General features: G+C 39.7%; 1 protein-coding gene across 1 annotated transcript in view; it reads left to right on the top strand.

Annotated features, from left to right (window-relative positions):
• LOC126094709 (alpha-N-acetylgalactosaminidase) overlaps positions 1-14,774 on the top strand; it is a 97,293-nt gene extending 82,519 nt beyond the window's left edge. Inside the window, exons 7-10 of the mRNA XM_049909242.1 lie at positions 8,815-9,012; positions 9,758-9,922; positions 13,473-13,545; positions 13,631-14,774. Coding sequence (XP_049765199.1) covers positions 8,815-9,012; positions 9,758-9,922; positions 13,473-13,545; positions 13,631-13,761 — 567 coding nt within the window. The 3' untranslated portion in view covers positions 13,762-14,774. The remainder of the gene's footprint in view (positions 1-8,814; positions 9,013-9,757; positions 9,923-13,472; positions 13,546-13,630) is intronic.
• The last annotated feature ends 1,446 nt before the right edge of the window (positions 14,775-16,220 follow it).

The raw sequence follows: 16,220 nt of genomic DNA, 5'->3' as shown, positions 1-16,220 counted from the left end.
CTTCCTCATCGCTTTCCACTATACATCTTAAACTTTCTTCCTATAATAAAGCCATTCTATTATATTACTTCCATCTTTCGGACTTCCCCACTTTGTTTAGTACTGGCTTGCCATCTGAACTCTTGATATTCATACTGCTGTCTCTCCTTAAAGGTTTCTTTAATTTTTCTATACACAGCATCTATCATTCCTATATTCATTCATGTTCCTTTGGTACTGCGTTTCTCCTCTAGGCATTCCTCATTCACATTTTACACTTTCTGTGTATCTCTTGTGTTTTAGATGTCTGTATACCCTTTGCCCTGCTAAATGTGCTCCATGTTTATATTTTATCCTTCCATCAGTCAAATTCAGTGTCTACTGTGCTACCAAGGATGTCTGCTAGAGCTTGCCTTTTTGCCTGTTTGATCCTCTGCTGCCTTCCCTATTTCACATCCCACAGCTACCCACTCATTGTATTCATTTCACTTTTTTCAGACAGTTAAAGCTATCAGTAATATAAGATTCTTTTACTTTATTTGACTCCATCTCCTTAATTTCCTATGTCTCTATCATTTCTTTAGTTTTAATCTGCAGTTTACAATCAGTAAATTGTTGTCAGAAGTCATGTCTGCTCCTGGATGTACTTTGCAGTTTAAGCTCTGATTTCAGAATGTCTGTCCTACCATTATATAAACACTGTAGGAAAAAATACATTGCTATTTACCATAAAGAAGATGCATTAACTTGCAGAGAGGCACAATTTAAGGACACCTACAGAAAGCTTTCAGCCACAGCCCTCATCAGCAAAAGAGAAATGCACACTATTCATACACACAAGCAAGCACACCTCATGCAGACGTGACTGCCAGCTTCAGCATCTGAAGCCATAAAGCAACTGTCACGTGGGATGCAAGCAGCAATCTGGAGGGGGCTGGGAAGGGAAAGGGATAGTGGAGTATGGATGGGGAGAGAGAGATGGATGCTGTTTGGCAGAGTATGCAAGGCTTAGAATGCCAATAGGCACAGCATCATGAAGTAGTGGGGCATGGATGTGGGCGAAAAGGAGTGAAAAAGAAGAAGAGCAGGGAAAGATCGATGGATGCATAGGCAGAGGGTGTGAGATGAGAGTGGAGGAGGAGATGATAGGACATAGGGGCTGGCAGCTGATGAGTGAAGGGTGTGGGGCATTATGTTACCGTATGTTGAGGCCAGGATGATTACAAGAGCGGAGAATGTGTTGTAAGGATAACTCCCATCTGAGCAATTCAAAAAAGCTGTTGGTAGAGGGGAGGATCCAGATGGCTCATGTAGTAAAGCAGCCATTGAAATCAAGTTTGTTATGTTCATCTGCATGCTGTGCCACAGCGTGGTCTACTTTTCTCTTGACCACAGTTTCGAGGTGCCCATTCATCCTGATGGACAGCTGATTAGTAGTCACAAAATATAAAAACATGTGCATTGATTGCAGCAGAGCTGGTAAATGACTATTTGTGAAGGCCTTGGTGAGACCCTCAGCACACTGAGCATACAGCACTGCAGATAAGCTGACCCCTGGTGGCGAGGCTATACGAGAGGAATTTTTTGGAGCGAAAGGGATGATGGCTGTCAAAGTGCAGGTACTGTTGGTTGGTGGGTTTAATGTGAACAGAGGTGCAGATGGAACCATTAAAGAGGAGGAGGAGGTCAGCTTCCACGAAGGTGGCATTCTGGGTTGAGGAGGACTACATAAAGCAGTTGTGAGAAAAGGTGTTTGAGTTTGTGAAGGAATGAAGATTTGGTGTCTTGGCCCTGAGTCCAGATCGTGAAGATATCATCAGTGAACCTGAACCATACTAGGGGTTTGGAATTTTGGAAGGCTAGGAAGGTGTCCTCTAGATGGCCCATAAATAGGTTGGCATAGTAGAGTGCCATGCAAGTGCCCGTGGCTGTGTCGTGGATTTGTTTCTATACCTTCCCATCAAAGGAGAAGGAGTTGTGGGTTAGGATAACAGTAGTATGGTGAATGAGGTGCTGGGTTTGGATTCTGAAGGACTTTGGAGCGGTAGTTTTCAATAGTGGTAAGGCCATGGGCATGAGGGATGTTGGTGTATAGGTTGGTGGTGTCAACAGTGATGAGTAGGGATTCAGGAAGTGAAGGGGTGGATACTGTGGAGAGTCAGTGAAGGAAATGGTTGGTGTTTTTGCCGTGGGAAGTTAGATTACGAGCAATTGATCGGAGTAGTCAGTCACTGAGGACCAAGATTCTTTAACTGGGTGGCACAATGACCAGCCACAATGGGGCACCCAGGATTGTGTGGATTTGTGGATTTTTGGGAGCATGTAGAAGGTGCGTGTGTGGGGTGTCGTAAGGTTGAGGAGTGAAATAGCTTAAGGCGAGTGGTTCTGGGAATGGCCTAAGGCTTTAAGCAGGGACTGGAAGTTGTGTTGAACTTCTGGGATTGGATGACTCTAGCAGCATTGGCATTCTGCAAGGTAGTCACTGTGATTCATAACAACAATGGTGGAACCTTTGTTTGCAGGTAGGGTGATTAGGTCAGGATTTGTTTTGGGGTTGTGCTTGGCTATTCTTTCTTCTACTGAAAGGTTGGTGTTCAGAGGAAGGGACCTGGGGAAGGATGGTGAGGCAAAGTTGGAGTTAATCCCCCCCCCCCAAAAAAAACAACAACAACAACACCATTTCCTTCACCGACTCTCCCTTTTACCTCCTGGATCCCTCCAGCTGTCCACCAGAATGAATGACCAGTGCCAAACTGTGGTCAAGAGCAAAGTAGACAACCCTGTTGCACAACATGCAGCTGAACATAACACACTTTATTTTAGTGGATGCTTCACTACCTGAGCCATCTGAGTCCTGCCTTCTAATACCAGATTTCCTGAATTGTGCAGATGGTAGTTATCCTTACAACATATTGTCCACTCCCATAATTGTCCTGACCTCAACCTATGGTCCTCTTTCTTTGCTGCTCTCTGTCAACACATCTGCCCATCTTGATCCACTCCTCCTTTTTTGCTTCTTTTTTCTCCACCTCCCTCCACCACAACCTCGTGACATTGTACCTGTTGGCGTTGCAGTCCCTGCACATTCTGCCAGACAGTGTTCGTCCCTCTCCCCACCCATACACTACTATCCCATCCCCTTCCCCATCCCCAAAAGATTGCTGCTTGGTGCCACAAGGTAGTTGTATTTCGACCCAAGATGCTGGAGTTGGCAGTCATGTGTGCATGAGGTATGCCTGCTTGTATGTATGAATAGTGTGTGTTTCTCTTTTGCTGATGAAGGCTGTGGCTGAAAGCTTTCTGTAAGTGTCTTTTAATTGTGTCTGTGTGCAACTTAATGTATCATCTTTACAGTAAGTAGCGATCTAACTTTTCCTGTGTTGTTGAAATTCTTACATGTAGTTTCCATTGTTTAAGTCTTAAGTTATATAATGTATCCAAAATTCCATGGTGAAACTGACAAACTTCTTTCTTATACATTACAGAGACTACTCAGCACCAAGCTTCTCTGCTTTTGTAAACCATTTATGCTCGACCACTCATCGTCTACAAGAGCTTAGTGATTCTTCTACCAAATTATAGGCTTTACATAAGTGGCTTTGTAACTGTGAAGGATTGTTAGTTAGGAGTAAACAGATACTGTTGTCATAAACTGTAAAGTACAAAGTCAAGAGGTGGCAGTCATGTTGTTGTAGTTGCTGTTGTTGTGGTCTTCAGTCCAGAGACTGGTTTGATGCAGCTCTCTCCATGCTACTCTGTCCAGTGCAGGCTTCTTCATCTCCAAGTACCTACTGCAACCTACATCCTTCTGAATCTCCTTAGTGTATTCATCTCTTGGTCTCCCTCTATGATTTTTACCCTCGATGATTCCCTCCAATACTAAATTGGTGATCCCTTGATGCCTCAGAACAGATCCTAACAACCGATACCTTCTTCTAATCAAGTTGTGCCACAATTTCCTCTTCTCCCCAATTCTATTCAGTACCTCCTCATTAGTTACATGATGTACCTTCAGCATTCTTCTGTAACACCACATTTTGAAAGCTTCTTGTTTAAACTGTTATCGTCCACGTTCACTTCCATACATGGCTACTGTGACATCCCCTCTCCCCTGTTTGTTGTCATTGTTGATGTTGAGCCGCTACTGCTACAGCTCGGTCAGTGGAATGGAGATACGACGTGCAGTGATGGTTGTCCCTGTCGGATAACCTGGAACAGCACCTGAAAATCTGTAAAGAAAATTGTTCCTCGTGTAATGTATGAAAGTCTGTTTGCGAGTCCGCACAGTCTTCTCAGCGATGCAAACTGCTGATTTTAATTGTCTGTTATGGTATTGTGATCAGTTGCTATGCCCGGTTAGTTATTTATTGCAGTATTGAGTGAATCATTCATCATCGGCATCGTTTCACACCACTGAAGCGAGGAAAAATTCATTTGCGGTTCAGTATCAATAGTAGTTGTTACGTTGCTAGGCAGAATTGTTCACTACGGCACGACTCAAATTCAGAGATAGGTTCATCAAGTCACTCTTTCACTTAAAATGTTCACAGTTAATTAATTTTGATCATCAACTGTCACCAATTAATGATGGAGCCAACACGTGAGATATCCATTACTGACGAACAATTTTATTGTTCCTTCTTAGCAATTAGTTTATAATCATCACACCACACGCACACCAATGGATCAGATCAATTACGATTCTTTTCAGTTTGGTGATCGTGACAATTATGACAACTTTTACAATCGGCGTATTTGTATTATCTTTGTGTGGTGGTATTAATGTTTCCTACTCCATGCTAATCAAGTGTTGCAGACTTCGATACTATGTCCATTCTTCATTGTAACTGTTCACTTTGATGAAGCTTGAGTCCAACAATAATATCTTCAATAATTAAAGTTCATTAACTCATTGTACACTATCAGAATATCACTTCAGTTCAAGTTCTCAAGTCAGAATAACTGAGAACAAAGTCTGCGCATCTCTATCACACAATATTACTCTCTCTCTCTCTCTCTCTCTCTCTCTCTCTCTCTCTCTCTCTCTTTTAAGTAGAAACAATCTCTTAGCATTCTGTTTGTAGTACTATAACAGACGATGCTCTTTCATGACTTGATAGCAAGCAAGCTAGCAAGCGACTAACATTTCCATGATCGAGCATTGTAGATGCATTGAATTTCCTTTTTGCCACATTTACAACTCTCTTTCACAATAAATGTTATCTCTGACCAACATATTACTTTGGACTTAACTTTCATCATACTGATTTACAGTTACTACTGAGATGTTTGATAGCTAATTAAAAATAACCTTTCTTTCTTTCTACCTTTATATCATGACATACTCAGTAATTATTGAAATTGATGTTCATCAAAACTTCAAGGTGTTATATTATTGTCAAAGTTGTCGTACCTGTCAGGATAACACTGTTCCATACTTTAAATTATCATGACATTCTTATTTGGGTTTTCGGGTTTCTTGGGGTGTTACACTACACTCCATACAAATACTTTTCAGTAATTTTAACACCTGTCAACACCTGCTTTCTGTGGGATTGGAATTATTATGTTCTTCCTGAAGTCTGAGGGTACTTTGCCTGTCTGATACATCTTGCACACCAGATGGTAGAGTTTTGTCATGACTGGCTCTCCTGAGGCTATCAGTAGTTCTGACAGAATGTTGTCTACTCCTGGGACCTTGTTTTGAGTTAGTCTTTTAGTGCTCTGTCAAATTCTTCATGCAGTATCATATCTCCCATTTCATCTTCATCTACATCATCTTCCATTTCCATAATAGTGCCCTCAAGTACATTGCCCTTGTACAGACCCTCTATACAGGGTGTTACAAAAAGGTACGACCAAACTTTCAGGAAACATTCCTCACACACAAAGAAAGGAAATATGTTATGTGGACATGTGTTCGGAAACGCTTACTTTCCATGTTAGAGCTCATTTTATTACTTCTCTTCAAATCACATTAATCATGGAATGGAAACACACAACAACAGAACGTACCAGCGTGACTTCAAACACTTTGTTACAGGAAATGTTCAAAGTGTCCTCCGTTAGCGAGGATACACGCATCCACCCTCCGTCGCATGGAATGCGCTGATGCAGCCCTGGAGAATGGCATATTGTATCACAGCTGTCCAAAATACGAGCACGAAGAGTCTCTAGATTTGGTACTGGGGTTGTGTAGACAAGAGCTTTCAAATGCCCCCATAAATGAAAGTCAAGAGGGTTGAGGTCAGGAGAGCGTGGAGGCCATGGAATTGGTCCGCCTCTACCAATCCATCGGTCACCGAATCTGTTGTTGAGAAGCGTACAAACACTTTGACTGAAATGTGCAGGAGCTCCATCGTGCATGAACCACATGTTGTGTCGTACTTGTAAAAGCACATGTTCTAGCAGCACTGGTAGAGTATCTCGTATGAAATCGTGATAACGTGCTCCATTGAGCATAGGTGGAAGAACAAACTAAAATGAGCTCTAACATGGAAATTAAGCGTTTCCGGACACATTTCCACATAACATCTTTTCTTTATTTGTGTGTGAGAAATTTTTCCTGAAAGTTTGGCCGTACCTTTTTGTAACACCCTGTATACTTGTCCCACCATTCTGCTTTCCCATCTTTGCTTACGACTGGTTTTCCATCTGAGCTCTTGATATTTATACAAGTGGTTCTCTTTTCTCCTAAGGTCTCTTTAATTTTCCTGTAAACAGTATCTATCTTACCCCTAGTCATACATGCTTCTAAATCCTTACATTTGTCCTGTAGCCATCCCTGCTTAGCCATTTTACACTTCCTGTTGACCTCATTGTTGAGACGTTTGTATTCCTTTTTGCCTGCTTCATTTACTGCATTTTTATATTGTCTCCGTTCATCAGTTAAATTCAGTATCTCTTCTGTTACCCAAGGATTTCTACTAGTCCTCATCTTTTTACCTACTTGATCCTCTGCTGCTTTCACTATTTCACCTCTCAATATTACCCATTCTTCTTCTGTCATATTTCTTTCCCCTGTTCATGTCAATCATTGCCTAATGTTTTCTCTGAAACTCTCTACAACCTCTGGTTCTTTCAGTTTATCCAGGTCCCATGTTTTTAATTTCCTACCTTTTTGCAGTTTCTTCAGTTTTAATCTACAGTTCATAACCAATAATTATGATCAGAGTCCATATCTGCCCCTGGAAATATCTTCCATTAAAAACTAGCTCTGATATCTCTGTTTTACCATTATATAATCTATCTGAAACTTTCCTGTGTCTCCAGGCCTCTTCCACGTGTACAACCTTCCTTCATGATTCTTAGACCAAATGTTAGCTATGATTAAGTTGTGCTTTGTGCAAAATTCTACCAGCCAGCTTCCTCTTTCATTCCCTACTCACAGTCCTCCATGACTATTAAGTTTTCGGCTCCCTTAACTATCTTAAGAAATTTCTTCAATCTCTTCATCATTTGCAGAACTAGTTGGCATATAAACTTGTACTGGTGTGGCAGATGTGAGCTTCGTGTCTGTCTTGGCTACGATAATGCGTTCACTTTGCTGTTCGTAGTAGCTTATTCATGTCCCTCTTTTTTTTTCTGTTCCTGCATTACCCATATTTCATTTTGTATTTATAACCCTGTATTCACCTGAGCAGAAGTCTTGTTCCTCCTGCCACCAAACTTCACTAATTCCCACTATATCTAACTTCCCTTTTTAAATTTTGTAGCTTACCTGCCTGATTAAGGGATCTGACATTCCACACTCCAATCATAGAACAACAGTTATCTTTATCCTGATAATTACATCCTCCTGAGTAGTTCCCACCCAGAGATCCGAATGTGGGACTATTTTACCTCTGGAATATATCATTTAACCATACAGTAAAGCTGCAGGCCCTTGGGAAAAATTATGGCTGTAGTTTCGCCTTGCTTTCAGACATCCTCAGTACCAGCACAGCACGGCCATTTTCGTTGATGTCACAATGCCAGATTAGTCAATCATGCGGACTATTGCCCCTGCAACTACTGGAAAGACTGCTGCCCCTCTTCAGGAACCCTATGTGTGTCTGGTCTCTCAACAGACACCCATCCATTGTGGTTGCACCTATGGTACGGCTATCTGTTATCACTGAGGCACGCAAGCCTCCCCACCAACGGCAAGTTCCATGTTTCATGGGGGAGGATCTAGGTGTTAGTAAAGCTATTACAGTGTAGTGGACAGCATTTATTTATTAGACACTGACTATACTGCATCATTAGGGAGAAGGAGAGCATAAATGGTCGAGGTACATAAACAGGAAAGAGTGAACCTAATTTTTTCAAGCTTTACACATTTTAGTCTTGAACTACTTGATCAGTGGCTCTGATGATCATGATGTTGAGGTCCTAAAACAAACACACATGCTTGCATGCCCCCCCCCCCCCCCCCCCCCCATATACACCTCAACTGATAAAGAAAGCTGCAAATTTTCTCCCTCCATATGTCCTCTGCCCAGTCCTGGGAAAAGAGGGGGGGGGGGGGGGGGGAGGGGGGAAGAGGCAATTTCATATTGGATCTTATCCAGTGTCTGCTGACATTTAGTGTTTGCAGTATTAACCGATGAACACTAAAGGGAAGAAAAGTTAAACTGCTACTAAATCATTCAAAGTTTCCTCTTCATATTTCATTCAAAGGAAGTCATAATTTATAGGTTATGCATCAGTTAATTACCCTTATTATATCTCTAATACTATGTTACACACCAAATTGAGTAAAAAATCTTCTGATTTATACCGTACTGCTAATAACAAATTTATGAAAGTTTAGTATCCTAGGGTTAATATCATAGCCTCTCGTACTTGTTGCAGCTTATTATCGGGAACTTTGGCCTTAGTTATGAGCAAAGCAAAACTCAGATGGCGATTTGGGCCATCCTTGCCGCGCCTCTTTTGATGTCAGTTGACCTGCGCACTATTCGTCCTGAGTACAAAGCAATATTACAGAACAAGAAAATTATAGCTGTTGATCAAGATCCATTGGGCATACAAGGTCGAAGAATATACAAGGTAAGTTAATTTTGAATGAATATTTCTGTGTCCATTTTAATTGTTTTGCCAAGGTTATGTTTTATCATCTTGTTAATGGTGTGGTTCTTCTCCAATAATGTTTTATAGGTTGAAATGTTCAGCATTAAATGGAACTTCCTGATTTTGTTTTCAGCGAGGTTCATATAATGGCAGATACTTTTCAAAGTGAATGAGTAGTGTCTGCTTTTATAAGTGTTGCAAGAAAGTTCTGGTAAAATGTAAATAATGTAGGAGTAAGGGGCACTGCTGGTTGAATAGAAGTAGTGTTAAGTTGAGGACAGGTTTACTGAAAAGAATAAAAACTTGCTAGCTTCTACTATTCAGTGAGTGGTCTCCTATACCCATAAATTATTTAGTATCCATTTTCAATATGTACACACAGTAGTAATACCATTTTTCAATTAATTATATATAAACTAATTATATCATATGGTGCATCATGTTTTACATAAATAAATTTATTGCCCATTACTACAAAGCATTGAAATAATGACAAAATCTACAATCAAAGTCCTTGCATTGATCAAAGAGAACAAGTGTATATTAAACATACAACTTGTTAAAATATTTTTCACCCTCAGGTCATAAAACTATGTTCCCCTGACACAGTATGCCTAGTCTATGTAGCATTTGTATTTTCATTTGTGAGTGTCATTTTTCAGCCTGTGAGATGAAAGAGCTGTGTACACATCATTTCATAGCTCATATTTCATTTTTGTTTCAGCACAATGGTATTGAGATATGGGCTCGGCCAATTACTCCAGTCTATCAAAACTATTTTTCGTATGCTGTGGCTTTTCTTAACCGTAGGACTGATGGAACACCATCAGATGTTGCAGTTACCCTAAGAGAGCTGGGCCTCTCTTACCCTGGTGGATACACAGTTGAGGTAATTACTTGACCATTTAGAGCTGTCACTCCTTCCTCTCATCCTACAGAGCTTCATTCAAAGTCGCTTTTAAAGATAAAAACCATACCATATTTACCCGAATCTAAGCTGCACTTTTTTTCCGGTTTTTGTAATCCAAAAAACCGCCTGCGGCTTAGAATCGAGTGCAAAGTAAGCAGAAGCTCTGAAAAATGTTGGTAGGTGCCGCCACAACTAACTTCTGCCGTCGAATTATGCAGCATGGAAGACGAGCTTTTTTTCACCGCCCCGAGTTTCAACCACTGCATTTTCATACATTATCCAACGAAGTAAATACAAATTCCGTATTGTTCATCTTCGAATGTAGCAGCATTTCATTGTACTACAAAAATCTGTCTGGCAAGACTGTTTGGGGTTTTTGTCAATATGGCCAACTCTACATTCTGAATTTTTTCCTACCTGTGAGAAGAGATGGATGCTAATAGGAACTTTTATGACTTGTGAATCACATGCAGTATTCTCTACACCATAAGAATATTAAGCATATAAACATTTTGCCATGTATTCTTTCGTGTTTGCTGCTATCTCATTTAAATCCTGTCTGCCTAATAAACTACAAAACTGGAATGAGACAACAGCAAACGCAGAAGAATGTGCATATCATGTCATGTTTATATTTGTATTATTCTTGTGCCTAATAGTGATACAGTCAGAAATGAAGCACGGCAATTGACTAGATTTTTGAATCTAAGATGACTCTAATTTCTGTGCAGAATGTAATGTACTAAAGAGGCGTCTGCAAAGATTTTCAAATGGAGAAAAATTTTCGCTAAACTCTCGTTCAAAACATCTTCTATCATACGCAGTCTATTATTTGGTTCTTATTGATCATTATCAAAGAAAGCAGCAGTGTAAGTAACAACAAATAGCAGTCTCTTGCCATTGTTTCGCTAATGAGACAATTCCTCTCTTTTTTTTTTTTCATTGTAAGCGGCGGTAGCGCACACAAAAGCAAGCCATGCCGCGAGCGGCGACAGGCCGTAAACACTCATTATCAGAATGCGACAAACAATGCATGACACAGTACAGTAATGCATTTTCAGCTTAGAGTGACGTAAACACCTATAACAAAGAGAACGGCACTTATGAGATCAAAGAAAAATAAGCAATCAATTCAAACCAGACGAAGCACGTGAAAAAGGAAGGGTACCCATATAAATACGGACAGAGCGCCTGACGCATAGCAATGGCTACGTGTTAAAGCTTAACTGCTAAGCTTACGACGATGAACCAAACTACTGTAGCTGTATCGTCATTCATTCGACCTAAATTGTGTCTCATATTAAAATGGACCAACTTTGTTTCGATTTGGAGGTGCGGCCTAAAACTTTTCTCTCCCCTTGAATTTCGAGTCTCAAATTTCAGGTGTGGCTTAGATTCGGGAAATTTTTTTTTTTTTTTTTTTCCGCTTTATTTCGTGTCTCATTTTTCAGGTGCGGCTTAGATTCGAGAGCAGCTTAGATTCGAGTAAATACGGTAATTGATCATCACTCTGTGACAAATAAAATTGTTCATCTCATGTTGTCATTATTTGGGCACTGATGATCTCTTGGTTTAATATTCTAGACTAGCCTTCTGTGTGTAATGTTTCGCCTATAAATATGTACCTTTGTAAATTTGGCATTTGGAAGGAAAAATAAAACTCTGCATGAGTTAGCTCTGAAACAATGGTTACTTCAATGGCTGAACGTAAATTGTTTGATAATGAGTTTGTACAGCTTACTAGCATTGTTGTGTCACGTGAAAATATCACCTCACTACCAAAGTCAAGAGAATCACGCGTACATTTTTACCAAGTTTTGACAGTAGTGAGGGCACTCCTTTACTGTCATTCATGATTTTAAAGATTACTACAAGAGCAACATGATATGTGATCAGCAGTTGGTGATGGAATAATTTGTGACTTAAATGGCACTGTGCTTAAAAAAGCTAATTTGGGGGAGGGGGGGGGGGGGGTGTATTCCTGTGGTCTGCTAGTAAATCCCAGTCTGAACAACACTATTCTGAAATTCCCTCTTCTCATCTTTACCAAGTCTGAATTTGTGTTCTCCTCTCTGATGGTCTGACTATCAACGATACCTTAAAACATGGTGTCTTCCATTTTACAAAACTCCCTGTGTTCTGTAAACAGAGTCTCCAAATGTCTTGACTTGGAACAAAAGTACATCTGGACATGTTCATGAGAAATTTCCCTTCAAATAATAGTTATGTGAGTCCACAAAGGTTCAGCAGTGGTAACTGATGACTGTAATAAGTTATCCAGACATGTGTGACAGATTATGTTAGGTGGACATGCAGCTGAGAGAAGCAATGGTACAGGTTGTTCTCTGAATGACTTGCCACGTGTGGACAGACTTTGTCCTGTTGAAGTATGGCTTGTGCATCTGCCTGAAGGAAGGGCAGTTCATTGGGCCCTAACTCTCCACTGATGTAGTGGTTGCTTTTAGATTACTTCCAGTATATTGTATCCAATGATGCCCCAAGCTATCGCACTTGCAGTTTGTCTGCTGTGACAATAGCATTCAGTGCCAGAATGTGACATAATGGTAGCACCTGTCACAGCTGTAACTGTAGGACATATAAAAGCAGGAGTCATCTGAAATCAATACAATTTGCTACTCAGTATGCCAGCAATGGGGTTCACTTGCCCACCACATACTGAGGATTTTGTGGTTTCTGGATAATAGAAGCATGCATGCCACTAATTCAGATCACAACAGACTGCTTCTGTCTGTCTATGTAGATAGATTCATATTCATTGCAATGCTCCGGCCCAGTCTAATCAAAGAAACAAGCGACGAGTTTGTTGGAAGTGCTTCACAAATTAACAACTTTTGTTGCTTTCAGTTAAGCTTATAACTTTCAAAAAGTTGAATGCTTGTTAATGTCCAGCTCATTTTGAACTTTTCTGTATATCATTTGATGTGAGCCTATTTTGAGCTTTGGTGAAATTGTGCTGAATCCACCGAAACGAATATCTTTATCACAGTTAAATATTGATAGAAGACTGAATGTACTGCAGTTTTCAGTATGTCTAAGGATGCCTCTATCTCACGATAAGTCATGCTGATCCTTCTCAATAGTGTTGCACAGAACACTTATTTTAGTCAACATTCATTAAATTCATCATTGATGGAAGTACAACCACAACAAAATTCTGCAGAGTAGGTGTAAATAGTCTTTTCTGTGAGTGATTGATTACCAAAAGTTGAACAAAGTAATGCATTTTTGTGGAGTTTAGTGTTTACAAAAATATTAGAAAATCGTAACTTTTACGGGATTAAAATGTTGCAGAATTTAGGCTTGGTGCCAGGCATTTTTCGAAAGCAGATAGCATGTTAAAGTTTTCCAATTACGTTAGTTAGCTCACTAAAGTTCTGTTGAGCAAAGCTCATTGGCAGTTTTCTTACTTTGGTCTTCTTTTCTTCTGTTGTTTAGTTTATTTCCTAAGCTTCAAACTAATCTTTTTCAGTTTATTTACTTCTAAACATCAATTCTAAATTGATTACAGGACCTCTATGAAGATGTCAACTATGGCACTCTTGTGCCAAACACAAAGATTAAAGTGAAGGTGAACCCATCAGGTCAGTAATAATGGTGTGGTAAACATTTCACCTGAGCATTTGAGGGAAGGGATATGTATGTTGACACTTTTGTTGTTTACTACAGGTGTTGTGATTCTCCGAGCTGACGTCCAACCATCATTCGAACCATCTACGGCAAGACAATCCTTCATTCAGCAAAGGACACCCTATGATCCCTACAGTATCTTTCAACCGAGACCTAATAGTTTTATATAGTGTACATAAAAAGCCTATTTAAGGCCAAGCCTGACGCGTTACAGTGAAAATGAAGTACAATAACGTTTATAAAAGAAAGGTCTTTGTGAATTATTATTTCCTCATTATGTGGCCAAAGTCTTTCTTTAAGTACAGTATCATTTTTTGTACCCACAGCAAGGACTCAATGATAATGTGATAGGTTCCATGAATGAGTATTTTTTGTTATTTATTTGTAGTTTTAAATACTACCAAGTGTGTGTGCGCTCTTGGCTGCAATATAGACTACGTACAGAACATGCTACGTGATCATTCAAAATACGAAAAGAACATCATTTTATTTTTGACACTTGATTGGAAATAAGATCTGTATCTCTACATAGAGGGTGACTTCCTACTGCTGTCTTTTCACCTAGTCTGTGCAGACATGCGAGCACTAGGATGTATCCAAAGCTCAAATGCTGAAGGAAGTTTGTATCTACTTGAATCAATACTTTCAAGAAATGCAGTGCCACTGAATATTTCTCAAGTTATTAAAATGTGATATTTAATGTACAGTTCATTATATGGTGCAGCTCACTGAACATTTTACTGGCCATGATCACATTCTTGCATATCTACTCAAGAAAAGATATTTCTTTGAGATTGAAAATATTTCTTCCATGCTGTGAAAAGCTTCTGTATATGTTTAACTGTTATGACTTATGTGGTATGTGACCTACTTGCCTGAAATTATCTATTAAACCATGTACAAAAACTTCAACAAATCCATGTATGTATAGTTTAGTAGAAAACCAAGACGTTTATTTTGTCTGTTTCTTTTAAATACTTTGTGCTTTATTTGTGAATCATGGAAGTTTTTTTGCTAATTAATGGTAGAATTATTTGCAATGTAAAATGAAAAGTATTTCATGTTTCGTAGCAGGTGTTTCCTTTCTGTACTCATGAATGTCTTTTCGTAGCTACTTTCAATGATTGTGATAAATATGCTTCAGTCATTTATACTGTGGCCAATAAAACATTCCAACTTTGTATGTCTATATCTTCTTTTTTGCAGTAGTTATGTCGAAATATTATTTAATGTAGTATATTGTAATTAGGATTGCAGTTGTGTTGTATGTTTACACATTTTATTTAGATGAACAGTGAATAAGGAAAACTTGTTTGTGATTAATACAGTAAGGAAAGTTCTAGAGGAATGTAAATATGTTACTCCTGAAGGAGACCACTTGCTGAATAGCAGAAGCATAGAGTGATCAACAGGCACACAAAAAAGAATGAAAACTTTTCCAGCTTTTGGAAGAAATCCTTAATGAGCTAGAGTACAAAAAACTCTCTCTCTCTCTCTCTCTCTCTCTCTCTCTCTCTCTCTCCCCCTCTCTCCTTCTCTCTCTGTTGGGTGGACACACAGTGCTGGGATTGAAATTTGGTAGGCAGGTGTGGGTAAGTGGCTGTGTCAAGTGGTATGGTAAAGGAAGAAAGATGGGGGAAGCAGGGGAGGGGTAGCTGGGGCTTGGAGGGAGGCAGCAGATGTGCAGGTTAAGACTGCAGGGGAAGAGGGGGGGGGGGGGGGTGACAGGACAGAGAGAGAGAGGAATCTATGGGCTGGGGGGGGGGGGGGGGGGGAGTATGGGAACAGTGGTTTAGCTGAGGGACTCCAGATAAGAAAATATGTATCTGACACAGATTGTTTGGTTCATTGTTGTGACTGTGGCATTTTTACACATGCTGTCTTGTTATGATTACCGTATTTACTCGAATCTAAGCCGCACTTTTTTTCCGGTTTTTGTAATCCAAAAAACCGCCTGCGGCTTAGAATCGAGTGCAAAGTAAGCGGAAGTTCTGAAAAATGTTGGTAGGTGCCGCCACAACTAACTTCTGCCGTCGAATATATGTAGCGATTCACATGCATGCTTTTCAGGCACAAAGATAAATACTGGTGCCAAAACCTCTGCGTCACTAAATAAATAAAAAAAAAAGATGGAAGACGAATTTTTTTCTCCGCCCCGAATTTCGACCACTGCATTTTCATACATTATCCAACGAAGTAAATACAAATTCCGTTTTGTTAGTCTTCGAATGTAGCAACATTTCAATGTACTGTACTACGAAAATCCGACTGGCAAGACTGTTTGGGATGTTTGTCAATATGGCCAACTCTACGTTCTGAATTTTTTCTACCTATGAGAAGAGATGGTTGCTAATAGGAACTTTTATGAATTGTGAATCACATGCAGTATTCTCTTCACCATAAGAATAATACATATATAAACATTTTGCCATGTATTCTTTCGTGTTTGCTGCTATCTCATTTAAATCCTGTCTGCTTAATAAACTACGAAACTAGAGTGAGACAACAGCAAACGCCGTAGAATATACATATCATTTCATGTTTATATTCGTATTATTCTTATGCCTAATACTGATAGTCAGAAATGAAGCAAGTCAATTGACTAGATTTTTAAATCTAAGATGACTAA

The sequence above is a fragment of the Schistocerca cancellata genome, chromosome 8, assembly GCF_023864275.1.
Source record: "Schistocerca cancellata isolate TAMUIC-IGC-003103 chromosome 8, iqSchCanc2.1, whole genome shotgun sequence".
Lineage (NCBI taxonomy): Eukaryota > Metazoa > Arthropoda > Insecta > Orthoptera > Acrididae > Schistocerca > Schistocerca cancellata.
Note: the sequence above shows the minus strand (reverse complement) of the source record. Positions and strands in the feature narration are given on the sequence as shown.